The following is a 14,498-nucleotide window of genomic DNA, read 5'->3' as shown; positions in this document are numbered from 1 at the left end:
CTACTACATATGTTTGAAGAATTCTATGCAGGAGTGTCTCACAAAAATTGATGGCTCATATTACAACTAGGAACACCACCTATAGCTAAGGTTGCCTAACACTTTCCATTATAAGATCCTGTTTTCAGTTCCTTTTAACTGTGCCAAACTTAAAATTTTTCGGGTTGAAATTTTCCATGTTTCAACTATAGTTCTTCAGCCATTTCCAAGAATGAGATTGGGGAAAATACATTATTGCACCCATGTTGACCCCCCCCCCACAATCTTATAATCTTGTAATTGAAAAGCTCCAGTACCTCCAGGCTTTAGAGCAGAGGGAGGGCAGGGGGTCACCCTGGTGTCAGGGATGGGCCTTTTGCTGTTCCCATGAAAATCCATCAAATTTGTCTTAGTTATAAACTAAATGAAAAATCTCAGTTCACACATCCTTGACTTGTAGAGACTTGTTAGTTTGGTGGCTAAATTCTCCAAAGATGCCATCTACACTGAGCATGACCTAGGGACTGAGCAGGACTTTCTTATAAAGGATAAGGCATCAGAACTGAGAACAGGAAGACTGTCTCTCCTGTGCTCTCAATGCTCCCCTTGCTGGTATCTAGCCAATTGAAGGAGGAGGAGGAAACAGCCTGACTGGAATGCAAAGAGTGAGGAGTGTGTGTATGGGGGGAAAATAGGCACAGAAAGGGAGGGGGCACAGAAAGAGAGGGGCACAGAGCCAGTCTAGGGGGAGTGGATAGAAACAGAAGGGGAGCAGGGCCAGAGCTAGGAGATGTGAGGGCAGGGAGCAGTGTGGGGAGGTATAATAGAAGCAGAGGTGAAAATGGGCAGAAGTCATGGGAAAAGGATATGGATAGGAGATGATAATAATAGTGATTGTGTGTTCACATGTATGTGTAATATATTTTAATAATATAGTGCACCATAGCTTAATTACATCTATGGAGAACTGGATAAACTTGTTGGGACAAATAAGAAATGATCTCAGCATTTACTTAAAATCCTAATCAAATCTTGACTCTCTTTCAAATATGATTGGTTGACTATATATCTATATATTTCTTTTCAAGCAACTTTGAACTTCCTGCTTTAGGGCTTGTTCATCTCATCCATAGGTTATATTCCTAGTAGCTTCAATAGGATTTCCATCATGAGGATTGGTTAGGTTGGCATAGTGCACCCACACTCTATATGAGTCAGAAATCTGTGCGCCACTTATTCCTGTATAACTAGGACCCTACCAAATTCATGGCCATGAAAAATGCATCAGAGACCATGAAATCATGGTCCACAGTTGGCAGCCACCTCTCTCTGGCCACCCAGCTCTGAAGGCAGCAGCGCAAAAGTAAGGGTGACGTAATATGGTATTGCCGCTCTTACTTCTGCACTGTTGCTGGTGGGGCACTGTCTTTGGAGATGGGTGCCCGGCCAACAGCTGCTGCTCTCTGGCCACCTAGTGTTATACCAATAAAAACTAGCAGGATCTTAAAGGGGACAAGACATTTGTCACATTTATTGTAAATACCATAATAAAATAAAAGATAACAGCAAACAATGTTGTTTGGTTACTTATTCCTATGATTTTATATATATATATATATCCATTCACACAATCTTTCATACAAGTTCTGTGTAGATATTATAGTTACCAGCCTAAAGTTGCTTGTGACAGAATATTGGCCAGGTACTCTGTAAACAAGAGTGGAGCCGAGTCCGGGTCAGGTGCACCTGATGCTCCTGGAGGCTGGCAGCAGAACCATAGACTCAAAGTCCTCAGTCTTCAGAGTCCAGCTTTATAGGGATTTTTCCCTATGTTAGTTCATGGGAGTTGCTTCATTCTGCTGTTGTTAAATAATCAGCAGGTGGCTGGCTCCATGTTCGCAGCAGAATGTTCCCAGAGTCTCTTATCTCACCCTTCTTTTTACAGGCTTTACGTTGGATCAAAGTCTATAGGTCTTGCTGTGTCACGCCTGCCTCTGAGTTTGGATTGATCACCCATCAACTGCATGTGACTTCAGCCTGAGCTGGCTTTGATCTTCCTTCTGTTGTTCTTTTGTTCCTTTTCTTTTAGCGGTGATGCGTTTTACTTTGTTTAGGGCTGTTGTCTAGGGTCTTCAGCCGTGGTAGGTGAACTTTAATCTCATCGGACCGGCTGGGCTGGAGAGTTGATTCCATCATCCATACATGCCTCTTCACACATCTAAACTAACTAATAAAATTACAGCAGGGTTTGCAAAAATGAAGGTTGGAGGAAGCTTTTACAAAGTGGAGTGAGTGTTTTAAAATGGGGTTTGAATTACAATATGGCAAACAGTGAACAGAAGTTACAATGTAGGCAAGCATAGCGAATGGTGAACAGAAGTTACATTAATAAAGTGAACAATTAAAAACAATTTCATTTATCAGTTCTACACTAGCTCTGAAGACAGTGCAGAAGTGAGAGTGTCCATACCTCGATCCCCCTAAAATAACCTTGTGACTCCCCCCTGCAACTCCCTTTTGGGTCAAGACCCCCAATTTGAAAAACACTGGTCTCCCCCGTGAAATCTGTATAGTATAGGGTAAAAGCACACACAAGACCAGATAAGACCAGATTTCATGGGGGGAGACCAGGGCAGAATATCATTAGAGAATGTTGGGTAGGGAGCTAATTGAATTGCATTGGGATGTTTATTCTTCTTTACAGTGAGGTAAATCCTATTTCCTTTTCAAGAAAAGTAGAGACTTGTCAGTTGCTTTTGTGTGTTGTGGAATGTGACAACTGATCCTATTTCAGGACAAAGAATATTGACCCAAACTACATGAGAATTCATATCCACTGCCCTTGCAGTCTTTGTGATGTGCGATCTCTGTAGTACTGCTGACTCTGCAGAGCAATAATGAAGAAAAAGAGAGTAAACTAGATGGATAAAAACTTGAAGCGATTATTATCTTTAATCTCATTTTTGTACATGAATCATCTACATATTTATGAACATCATCTGCTTAATGTGTATTTTTTTACTGGGTTTATGTCTGCAACAGCTATATACATTGTTTGTGGGGTAATCTCTGTAGTTGGTTTCTGCTGAAAAAGCAATGATGTCCATTGTCATTATCTCTGCAGAGATTTCAACTCACTGTGTAGTCACAAGAATCACAGATGTTTCAAAGTGTTCCTGTATTTTCACTCACTGGCAGGAAAGAGAATCATGCATTAGGAGAGGCTGCCATTTTTGCCTTCAACCACTAGTCACTGATAAATGGAGCTAAGAAGTCATTACCTTGTTTCACTCAATTTTTCCACACAGTTAATTGCTTGGGCTGCTGAAGGTTGTTGTGGAGAGGGATTGACTCAAGAACCCAGCTTCACTTCTAATAATAAGAAAACATGGAGAGTTTGTCACTTGGATATGCTTTGTATCTGTGACATACTTCCTGTGTCATATTAGAATATTCACTTCGCATGTGTGTCACTCTGTCTGGAGTAGCTCATGATCATGAATGCCAACCTTAGGGCAGACTGTCAAAAATCAGGGCAGACACCCCAAACTGGTGGTATGTTCTATAATTACATTTCACCAACCTACTAAAAAATGTGAACTCCTGAAGCACTATAACAGTCTTACCATAGACTCACAGATATTGGGCATTGGGGATTCTACTCTATTTTACCACCCAGGAAAGCTGGACTATGTGATAGATCAGGGATTGGCGACCTTTGGCACGTGACTCATGAAGGAAATCCACTGGTGGGCCAGGACGTTTTTTTACATGCAGCATCCTCAGGTTCAGCCGGTCACAGCTCCCACTGGTCGCAGTTCACCGTTCCATTGGCCTGGAATAGCAAACTGCGGCCAGTGGGAGCTACAATTGGCTGAACCTGCGGACGCCGCAGGTAAACAGACCATCCCGGCCCACCAGTGGATTTCCCTGATGGGCCACATGCCAAAGGTTGACGATCCCTTTGATAGATGGTCACTTTACACCAAAAATCACAACAATATTCAGCAAAGAATTCTATGGCACCTCATAGACTAACTAACGTATTGGAGCATGAACTTTCATGGGTGAATACTCACTTTGCTGGATGCATCCAATGAAGTGGGTATTGACCCATGAAAGCTCATGCTCCAACACGTTTGTTAGTCTATAAGATGCCACAGAACTCTTTGCTGCTTTTACATATCCAGACTAACACAGCTACCCCTCTGATACTTAGCAATATTCCGGTTACTCCCAGTTCCAAAGGATAGGTTGCTTACCCTGGGTCATTTGTACTCAGATTGCAAACCAAAGACAATATCTGTAACCAATCCTGTAATTAACTAAAGATTTATTAACAAAGAAAAGAAATGAGAGTTATTTACAAGGTTAAATTAGGAAACATGCACAGACAAAAATGAGTTACAGTCGTAGATTTAAAAAGGTAATAAAAGTTTCTATAATAAGCAGCTTTATATATTCTTTGAGGCTGACCCAAGCCAACAGCATGAGGATCTCTTGCTTATGATCAGGAATCTTTGCCCCTCAGAGTCCAGACAGCATAAAGAGACCAAGTTTCTCCTTGTCATGGATTTTTATCCCCCATCAACCCGGAATCCAAGCTTATGATATGAGGTCATGCACAGGCCTCCCTATCCAGGATGGAGTTAGGAGTGCAATCAACAAGGTCTCTGTCCTTTGGTGCTACACAATGCCTCATTTTCCTTTAATGGGACATATTGTGTGCTGGATGAACACTTTACCTTAATTACTGCTTCTTTTTCCTGTTGGGTGAGTTACACAGTAACAAAGGTTTACAATGAAAACACTCAGTATAACTTTATACCACGGATACAGATATTATAAGATTAATACATGCAGCATCCTACAAGCATTCCATAAAGTCTAAACACATTCTTAATAACACTAATATCTATTTTAAGTGCACTAACTCACAGGTAAGCCAGACTAGTTTCCAGCTATGCATTTGTCAGTGTGCAGTCCTGGGGCCTTGGCATGACCTGGCACCTGATCTGCCAGAGTCACAATGTGATTTCCAAAAAGTGCTCAGCACTGGCCTAGGCCTGCTCCCTTTTAAGTCAGCGCTGAAACTCCCCTTGACATCAGTGAGAGCAGACTTAGGCCAACACTGAACACTTTTGGGAAAATCCCACTTTTAAGGACTATGTACGTCACTTTCCTCATTTGCAGATGAGGATTATACCTAATATAGGTATAATGGAGGGCTATAGCCTGTCTTAATTCAGTTTTGTAAAGTTCCTCAGATAGAAATTGCAACATAAAGGCAACTATTAGGTGGCTTAGACACTGAAGAGGTGAAGCAAGAAACTATGAAGAGCATAGGAGCAGGGCGAGTGCCAGGAAGTTTTGGTGGTCTAGCTATTACAAAGCTTCTGAACAAGCTATACAAAGTGTGTGGGTGTGCGGGCGTGGGCATGTGTGTGGGGGTGGGTGTTGGGGAGTCTAGGACTCTAGCAGCTGTAATGTATGTCCCCATCCTCCTTTGAGGGCACTCTGTAATGTTTGTTAGTACTGATAGGAACAAAAAGTCCAGCTTTTGAGGTTTAGCCTATAATAGGATGTGTTGTGTGGGGGAGGACGAGTGATCTTTAATCACTGGGCTCCTATAAATGAGAGGAGGAAGAAATAATTTGTGGGTTTTTTTCCTTCATTCTTCCACTTTTGCCAAGTGTATGGCAAGTATAAATATGCTTCCTTATATTCTCCATTTTGCTTGGCAATTGTAACACAGTCCATTTAATCCACATTACTCAGTGTTCTGCTTCCCAGTTCAGCGGCAGTGCCAAGAACAACAGTAGACTCTAAGAGTATTTAGTTTACAAAATTGTGTTTGCCAGAAAGCAAAGCACATTTGCAATTAACTAAATTAAATGAAGCAAAAACAAGTAAAAAGGCAAATGAGGAGGTACAAAGGTTTTATTCTTCAGGTTTGAATTTATAGGAGGGTTTAGATTGTCCATTTATTTTCAAAGCCTGAAATGAAATACAGAGTGGAATTTGTTGTTGTAACTGTCATTTTTTGATTCTTCCAAAATATATACCTGGATGTATCATTATAGGTGGAGCATGTAATTGCTCGTATATTTCAGGTAGCCTATCCCTTCCCATTATAAATCTCCATTTTCATTATAACATTACTGAACTTTAACTGTTTTAGCTGAAATTTTCTGTTTGGTGTCTAACTCAGATTTTTTTTTTCTGGAAAATTTGATCAAGGATGGCTCTGCCATTTCAGAAAACAAAGCTAGTGAAAATTGCTGGTGTTTAAAAAAAATCTACTGAGCAAACAAAAAACACATTTGACCATTATTGAAAATCTCTAGTGCTTCGGTGGTTTGTAGCAGGAACTTCAAATTACATAGCGGGAAAGCCAAACTGTAAATGCCCTATGGAAATCCACCAAGATCTGGCTAAGTTATAAACCTTTTGCCAAAGCTGACTCTGGCACTTTGAGTGCAGAAGGTGGTGCCCCTCAAGGATTCTAAAAATTAATACTGTCCACTTTGGGCTGGGATTAAACTCCCAAGGTCACAGCTTTTCTCTGACCTTGAATGGGTAGATGCTGCCACCACTCAAGTGCAAAAAAAAAGAAAAGAAAAAAACTTTTTGAGAACCCAGGAAGGAGCACTTGGGAATTCCTTCCTGTGGGGTACCCTCAAGTCCTTTCACTCCCTCTCCGGGGAACAGCTGAGAAAGAAAACAAAGGAAATTAGCTGTTGCTCCAGCTAATTAAACAACATATGCACATACCATTTAGGATACCAAAAATCCAATCCTGCTCTTAAAAAAGGTAAATTTTATTTAAAAAAAAAAAGAAAAGGAAAGAAAATACATCTGGAATTTAGGCTTTTCCTAGATTTAAAAGAAAACACTTACAAAAATTAAATATCAAGAATAACCTTCTTGAGGTCCAGCTTAAAGGTTACAAGTAAAACAAAAGCATGTGGGGTTAGCACAGAGGAGTCCATAAGCCAACAAGAAATAAATAGAGATAACCTATTCACATCTTGCTAGACATTTTATGATCTACTTACATATCTGGGGTTCAAATGAGGAGTTTTAGGTATGATTTGATGATTTCCATACCTGACAAAAAGCTTTATTACAGAATAGTCTCAGCCCTGTCTCTGCTCTGTCCTCTCTCTCCGGAGAAGAACAACAGCCAGACAAAGAGAAGTTTTTTTTCCCAATTTTAAAAAGTTCTAGCCCTCCCATTGGCTCTTTTGGTCAGGCGTCCACTCCCTTCCTTTTATTCATGGACTTGTTAACCCTTTACAGGTAAAGCAAGTAGAGAACAACTATCAAGAGGGATTCTATAGCTAACTGGCTGGCTTGGTGTCCACAAAAGGGACACCCACTCTCATTTATCACCCCTCTAAAAAATATCATTTGTTCATATGCTGTAGAACAGATTTATCACTGGCCTACTAGTTTTGTGAATGCTGCAATACACTTTGCATGCTCCCAGATCTCGCTTGCCTGTCCATATCAGCATCTCTTGCATTGTGGGAAGTACAGTGAACTGGAGGCCAAGAGACCATGAGTTCACATCTTGCCTCTGTGACAGATGGCAATTTCCTGCAATATATTTGGGAGATCTCACTGTGTTAAATTTATGTATCATTGTGCACCAGGCATTGTATGTATTTCTGTGGGGAAGGGTGACTATAGCTTTCTAGGAACTAGGAACAGTGGTGGCTGATTAGACAAATTGGCTGAGGTTATAACACCTCCAAGGAGGTACCACCACTTGCAGAGGCTCAAATATACTGGTTCAAATTGGAGTCTTCAGAGACTCCTGACAAATAAAGAACTTTTAGATAAATAGTCTGACTTTAAATTGACTTAGAGCCTTCTTTCTGATACAGCAAATGGACAGAACCTTCACCCAAGGGTGGGGGAAAGGGGAGATGGGATGCATCACTTGATTATTACCTGTTCTATTCATTTCCTTTGGGGCACGTGGCATTGGCCACTGTTGGAAGACAGGATACTGGGCTAGATGGGCCTTTGGTCTGACCCAGTATGGCCGTTCTTATATGACAACTTTTGGCAGGTATCAGTCCTTCCAACCCTTTCCTGGTCCAAGGTTGGAGTTGGGGTGGCCTTGTTAACTTTTTTAGCATGTGCGTAGGTTATTTTATTTTTAATATCTGTTCTTTGCATTGCTTTCACCTTAAGAATAAGTGTGCTTGCTAATAAGAGCTGTGTGGTAACTCATAACTGCTGGCAATTATGTTTTTCTTAGCCTTCAAAGAGTTAGCAGTGCACAGACCTTGGCCTAGTTAGGCAGTATTGTCTGCTGAGAACAACACAGTGTACGCAGGGAACTGTGCAGCCTGGAAAAACCTCAGTCAGGAGGGAGAGAGATGCAGGTCTCCACCCAAAAGAGGTGACTGCTAGCGAGCTGGGAGCCTAGAGTGGGTGCCCTTACTGGACCACAGAGAGTTCACTGTGGAACTGTGACAGCCTCTTTCTATGCATTTCACAACTCTTATATTGACTGAGGCACAAGCTTCAGTACAGAGCAAAACGGGGAGATGGTTTGCAACTCCCCTATTCAGGGGCTGTCATAAACAGATAAGAAAAGTTAATAGCACATAAGTACTTTATATCTCTTTAACTGTAAAGGGTTAACAAGTTCAGTAAGCCTGGCTGTCACCTGACCAGAGGACCAATCAGGGAGACAGGATACTTCAAAATACTTGAGGGAGGGAAGTTTCTGGTGTGCTGTTAGTTTTGTGGTTGTTGTTCACTCTGGGGGCTCAGAGGGAACAGACGTGCAACCAGGTTTCTCTCCAATCTCCTTGATACAGGTTCTTATAGATTCCAAATAGTGAGTACTAGATAGATAAAACGAGTTAGGCTTATGTTTGTTTCTTTATTTGCAAATGTTGCATTTGGCTGTAAGGAGTTTAATTGTGTATTGCTGAAAGGAGTTCAAATTTGTATTTTTGCTGAAAGGATTTAATTTGTATTTGAATACTTAGGCTGGAAGGGTATTTCCATGTCTATAGCTTGAAAAACCCGCTGTACCTAATCATCTTAAATTTACAAAGATAATTTTTCTCTCTTTAATTAAAAGTTTCTTGTTTTAAGAACCTGATTGTTTTTTTTTATTCTGGTGTGAGACCCCAGGGACGGGGTCTGGATTCACCAGGGAATTGGTGGGAGAAAGGAGAGAAGGGGAGAGAGAGGTTATTTTCTCTCTGTGTTTAGGATCACTTTCTCCCTCAGGAAGAGTCTGGGAGGGGGAGAGAGAAGGAGGAGGGAAGATGCATTTTCCTCTCTGTTTAGAGATTCAAGGAGTTTGAATCACACTGATCTTCCGAGTAACCCAGGAGGGGAGCCTGGAGAGGTAACGGTGGGGGAAAGGGTTTACTTTCCTTGTGTTAAGATCCAGAGGGGTCTGGGTCTTGGGGTTCCCCAGGCAAGGTTTTGGGGGGGACCAGAGTGTACCAGGCACAGTAATTCCTGTTGGTGGCAGCGCTACAGGTTCTAAGCCAGGAAATCAGGCTTAGAGCAATCATGCTGGTACCCCATCTTTTGGACGCTAATGTTCAGAGTGGGGAATTTACCCATGACAGGGGCTGAGAACCATAAGAGCTGTCTTAATTGTGCGCTCCTCTACTATGGGCATGATACCCCTGACCCATCATATACTTCTCTTGGACCAGGGCCTCCTGATGACAATGTGGAACCAGCTGTGCTTCTATAGAGGACCTCTGTGCTGAGGGTATTTCTCAGGGGTGAGGTCATTGTGGACTGCTTATCCAGTTAGCCAGCACAGACAGGGTGAATTCCCCTGATGATGTCTTGGCCTTTTCATTATTGCAGTCCTGCCCTGGAATGAACACTAATAGAGTGAATTAGTCAATTCCTGAATTCCAAAGTGAAAAGGTTATAAAAGCCTGGAGACCAAGGAAAGAGAATAAAGAATTACACTGCTCTACAGCCAAAATGCTTCTGAAATAATGTATCAACTTACTAATTCTGGTCACTGAGAACGAAAATGATGCTTAAAATTTGATTGGCTCTAGTCTAGCTATTGGGCTCCAGACTACAGCAGTGGAATCTCCGGCAGGTGATGTTAGGGTTTCCATGTTCGTGACCGTCAAAAAGGTCTTGTCCCATTCTTCTTCATGGAAGGTGATCTTGTAGCCTGCAACAACATCGACGGTGTGATGGCAGCCCTCAACATCGTTCATGATCCAGATGAGTGGAGACTGTTCATTGATTCATCGAAGACGACGACTCTTAAAGCTGTTTTGCTGCATAATGGCAATGTTTTGCCATCAATTCCAGTTGGTCATGCAGTCCATATGAAGGAAACCTATGACAACATGAAACAACTTTTGAGGTGCATAAACTATGACAACATCAGTGGCAGCTTATGGGTGCGATTTGAAGGTTGTTGCTCTTTTGCTTGGTCTGCAGACTGGATACACAAAGTACTGCTGTTTTTCTCGCGAATGCGGATAGTCGTGCAAGAGATTCCCATCTACACAAGAAAATTGGCACTCCGACATGTCATTGGAGCTGGGAAGGAAAAGTGTTTCAGCATCCACCAACTTGTTGAATCAAGGCGATTTTGTTACCACCCTTACATCAAGCTGGGTCGAATGGAAGAACTTTCTCAAGGCCCATTGACAAAACACAAGCAGCTTTCAGTACCTCCGTGGAAAATTTTCCCAGAGGGTTTAATGAAGCTAAGATTTAAAGGAGGTGTGCTTTGTTGGTGCCTCAATTCATGAACTTCTTCCGAGGATATGCATTTGACCATGCACTGCCGTAGCAAAGGAAAAGACGGATGGAAGCCTTCAGTTTAGTGGCACATAAATTTCTCGAAACAACAAGGCAGACAACACAGGTTGTGGTGAAAAACTCCTCAAGTGCATACCAGCCTTGGATGCACATGTCACTTAAAGATACATTTTTTTGCACTCTCCTCTAGATTTTTTTCACGAACTGGCCGAGGCAGTGAGCGACGAGCACTGGCGAGCGATTTCACCAGGACATTGCAACAATGGAGAACGTTATCAGGGCAAATGGAGCCCATCAATGCTTGCAGCGACTAGTGCTGGACACAGTGACAAGAGATGCTCCAATTTAATGAAACAAGAGACAAGCCAGAAGCACGAGTAGACGCTGAATAGGACTAACTATGTACATCATAGATTTTTGCTTTTGTTTCATAATAAATTTATTTATATAAACCTTTTGCTGATTTTTAAAGTGTACAATAAACAGGACAGGTGAAATATTATCATGTAAAGCAACCATAAACACATTAAAAGACATAGGTTTACAATTTATGATTAAAACTCTACTATCTAACACAATATACATAGACATAAAGTAAAACCTTAAATATCTTAGAACAGGTACATCAGTTGTTTTAATTGTCATATTTGAATTCAGCACATCAAAATACATAATAAATACCACATTTTATCTGTGAAGCAGACGACTTCTCAAAAATTGTAGACCAGTGTTATCAATCCTGACTGAGCACCAATATGCAGGGCTATCTTCTGTTCTGCGTTAAATGCCTGGGTTCATTTCAAAGAAGTTTGTTACATGTAACTGTGAGCAGAATGTGGCCCAAATATCTTTTCAGGATTTATGCTATGTCAGTGATCAGGCAATGTGCTGCAGAGGTTGAATGAAGTGCATTTCATTAAGCTGTGGCATGAAGATTAATTTCAGGCAATATAAGTTATGAACACCAATCTCAATCATTTAGCGAAAAAGCCTCTAGGTCTCAGGGAACTCTGCAATACACAATAAAATCAGTTAACTGTGTTCTGCAGTCACATGAACATGGTCTAATCAGGTGACTTTAACCTTGCTATGGAATATCCTGTGTTCAGAACTACAGAAACACAACCAGACTCTAAAGCAAGGGGTTCTCAACCTTTTTCTTTCTGAAGTCCCCTCAACATGCTATAAAAAACGTAATGGCCTACTTGTGCCACAACAGCTGTTTTTCTGTGTATAAAAAACAGGATTAGCATTAGGGAGTATCAAGCAGGGCAATTGCCCGGGGCCCAGTCCCATACCACAGGAGGCTCTGTGAAGCTAAGTTGCTCAGGCTTCAGCTTCAGCCCTGGGTGGGAGGGCTCAGGGCCCCAGGCTTCAGGCCCATTTGGCTTTCTGCCCTGGGCCCCAGCATGTCTAATGCTGATCCTGCTTTGCAGATTCACCGAAACCTGCCTGCGACTTCCCAGTGGACCCTGATCCCTGGTTGAGAATTACTGCTCTAGTGAAGTCCTTGATATTGCTCATAATTAGCATAGTTATCAAAGGTCCTGAACTGTCAGACCTCACCATTAAAATAAATGAGACAGGAAATGCTGACATGGTAGTTTTACATATGTTATCTCAGAGGTTTGCATATATTATTAAATCTGTTAATGAAGATGATGAAAAATCAGGCTATTAAGATCTCAGTACTGGGTGCATTGGTGCATTAATTCTTTCTCCTTCTCTTTTCTTTGATATTTCAGTGCTACGGCTACTAAAGGATGGTGCAGACCCTCACACTCTTATTTCCTCAGGAGGCTCCTTGCTCCATCTGGTAAGAGTGATTGAAGATTAATGTTAGTGACAGTGGATAAATATGGCAAGATTCTGAGTAGCATATTGGGCATATTAATGACAAGAAAGGTTTATCAGTAATTTTTCATCTACACTGAGCACCACGGTGATTATAATTGCATCTAGCTGTGCATGTGAAATACATGATGTTCAAAAGGCTTATGTAGGGATGCATCATGTAGTATGGATGATTATTAGCAAAATCCAGTTAGATGTTTTAGGCATAAATTATCTGCACGGTAAGTAAGAGCAAAGGAAAAATTGTCTGCTTCATAAGACGGAGAAATGCAATATTTTAACACCTTCACAGACTAGAAAAAAGACAATTTAACCTTCAGTTTAACTGATGTCATTCCTTCCTTTTGATTTTTTCAGTGTTGATTTCATACAAATGGAAATCTAACACAGTATCTGCATTGAGATCACCGTAGTTATTTGTATTTCAGATTAAGTGATTTAAAGAAAAGGGAGCAGATTTGTGTTTACTAGGTAATTAAGGGAGAGAGAGAAATATAGCAAATACACTGGTGTCAGGTCACTTTTAGTTACTGTGAAGTACAGGATGGCAACTGGGGACTCACAGCAGAGTTGTAAGAAGCTCTGTTATTTTATTTTGCTGGGTCTCATCATGCATACCATGTTTTCTATTTTGACCCACACAGGTCTGCAGGGCATCTGTGTTTTGCTTTGAGGGCTGGGTCAAATGTCCCAATGCTCAGGAGAATATGACAAATTTTTCCTGTTTTGAACAAAAAATGGTTAATTTGCCCAGATTCTTTCAGAAGGTTCACAAATATTAGTGAAACGTTCATGTAAGCGTGCCTGTTTTTTTAGTGTGTTTAAAAAAAACAATAAAAAACGTGCTTCCAAATTAAGGGCAGTATACTGGAAAATCAGAATTTAATCACATATTTCTACTGCTAGCAAACCAAATAAATCCAGTGGAAGCAATCCCATGGTTGCTGCTACTACTTTATATTCAGACAAGGAAGTTAGTAACTCATGTCTCTAATACCAAAATAAATCGTATTCATCTTAATCTACCTTACAGAGCGTACTTGATCCACCCCTGCAGATGTATTGGCCTTTAAACTACATGGGAGTTCTGTCTGTGGGATGCAGCTGTAGGTTCTGTCTCTGACTGTACAGAACCCTGATGCCTCCAGCTGAGTGAAAATTGGAATTTCTGTCCAGTGAGCAATTCCAATACTGCAACATTTGTTTTTGTTGCAAACCTGCACAAAAAGTTGAATTTGTCAAAAAATTTCAAGGAATGGAATATTTAGAAAAAATTCAATTTGGAAACAGTGAAATGTTTCATTCTGAGTCAGTTCAACATCAATCTGTGCAGAAGGGAATCTGCATTGCATCATGGCAGATATAATCTGGCCAGAGAGCCCAGTCCATAGGTGAAAATGGAGGCCTTAATGCCAATGCCAATGAGGCCTTTAGTCACTCTACAACATGCAGCTTAATGATGAATTGAACATTAATTAAACATTTTGGGTCAGCTCAACAAACTGAAATATTTCAATTCGTATTGAACCAACCCGAAACAAAATATTTTGTTTCGATTTTCCCAACAGAAATTTGAAAAATTTCAGCAAAATTGAAACTTTCCCACAGAAAAGTTTGATTTGTGTGGAAACTACATTTTCTGTCAAAAACAGTGATGTACAGCACACACTCCTTTTCTTCCCTGGCCAGCACCATTCACTTTGGTGCTGGCTGGAAGCACGGGCTGTGGTGGAGCATGGGCTGAATCATAGAATCATAGAATACCAGAGTTGGAAGGGACCTCAGGAGGTCATCTAGTCCAACCCCCTGCTCAAAGCAGGACCAATTCTCAACTAAATCATCCCAACCAGGGCTTTGTCAAGCCTGACCTTAAAAAC

General features: G+C 41.1%; 1 protein-coding gene across 2 annotated transcripts in view; it reads left to right on the top strand.

Moving 5' to 3' along the window:
* Positions 1-14,498, top strand: part of MYO16 (myosin XVI) — a 650,995-nt gene that overhangs the window by 188,966 nt on the left and 447,531 nt on the right. For both annotated transcript variants that reach the window (XM_075061501.1, XM_075061500.1), the window contains exon 3: positions 12,513-12,583. In XM_075061501.1, coding sequence (XP_074917602.1) covers positions 12,513-12,583 — 71 coding nt within the window. The remainder of the gene's footprint in view (positions 1-12,512; positions 12,584-14,498) is intronic.

This window comes from Chelonoidis abingdonii, chromosome 1, assembly GCF_003597395.2.
Source record: "Chelonoidis abingdonii isolate Lonesome George chromosome 1, CheloAbing_2.0, whole genome shotgun sequence".
Lineage (NCBI taxonomy): Eukaryota > Metazoa > Chordata > Testudines > Testudinidae > Chelonoidis > Chelonoidis abingdonii.
Note: the sequence above shows the minus strand (reverse complement) of the source record. Positions and strands in the feature narration are given on the sequence as shown.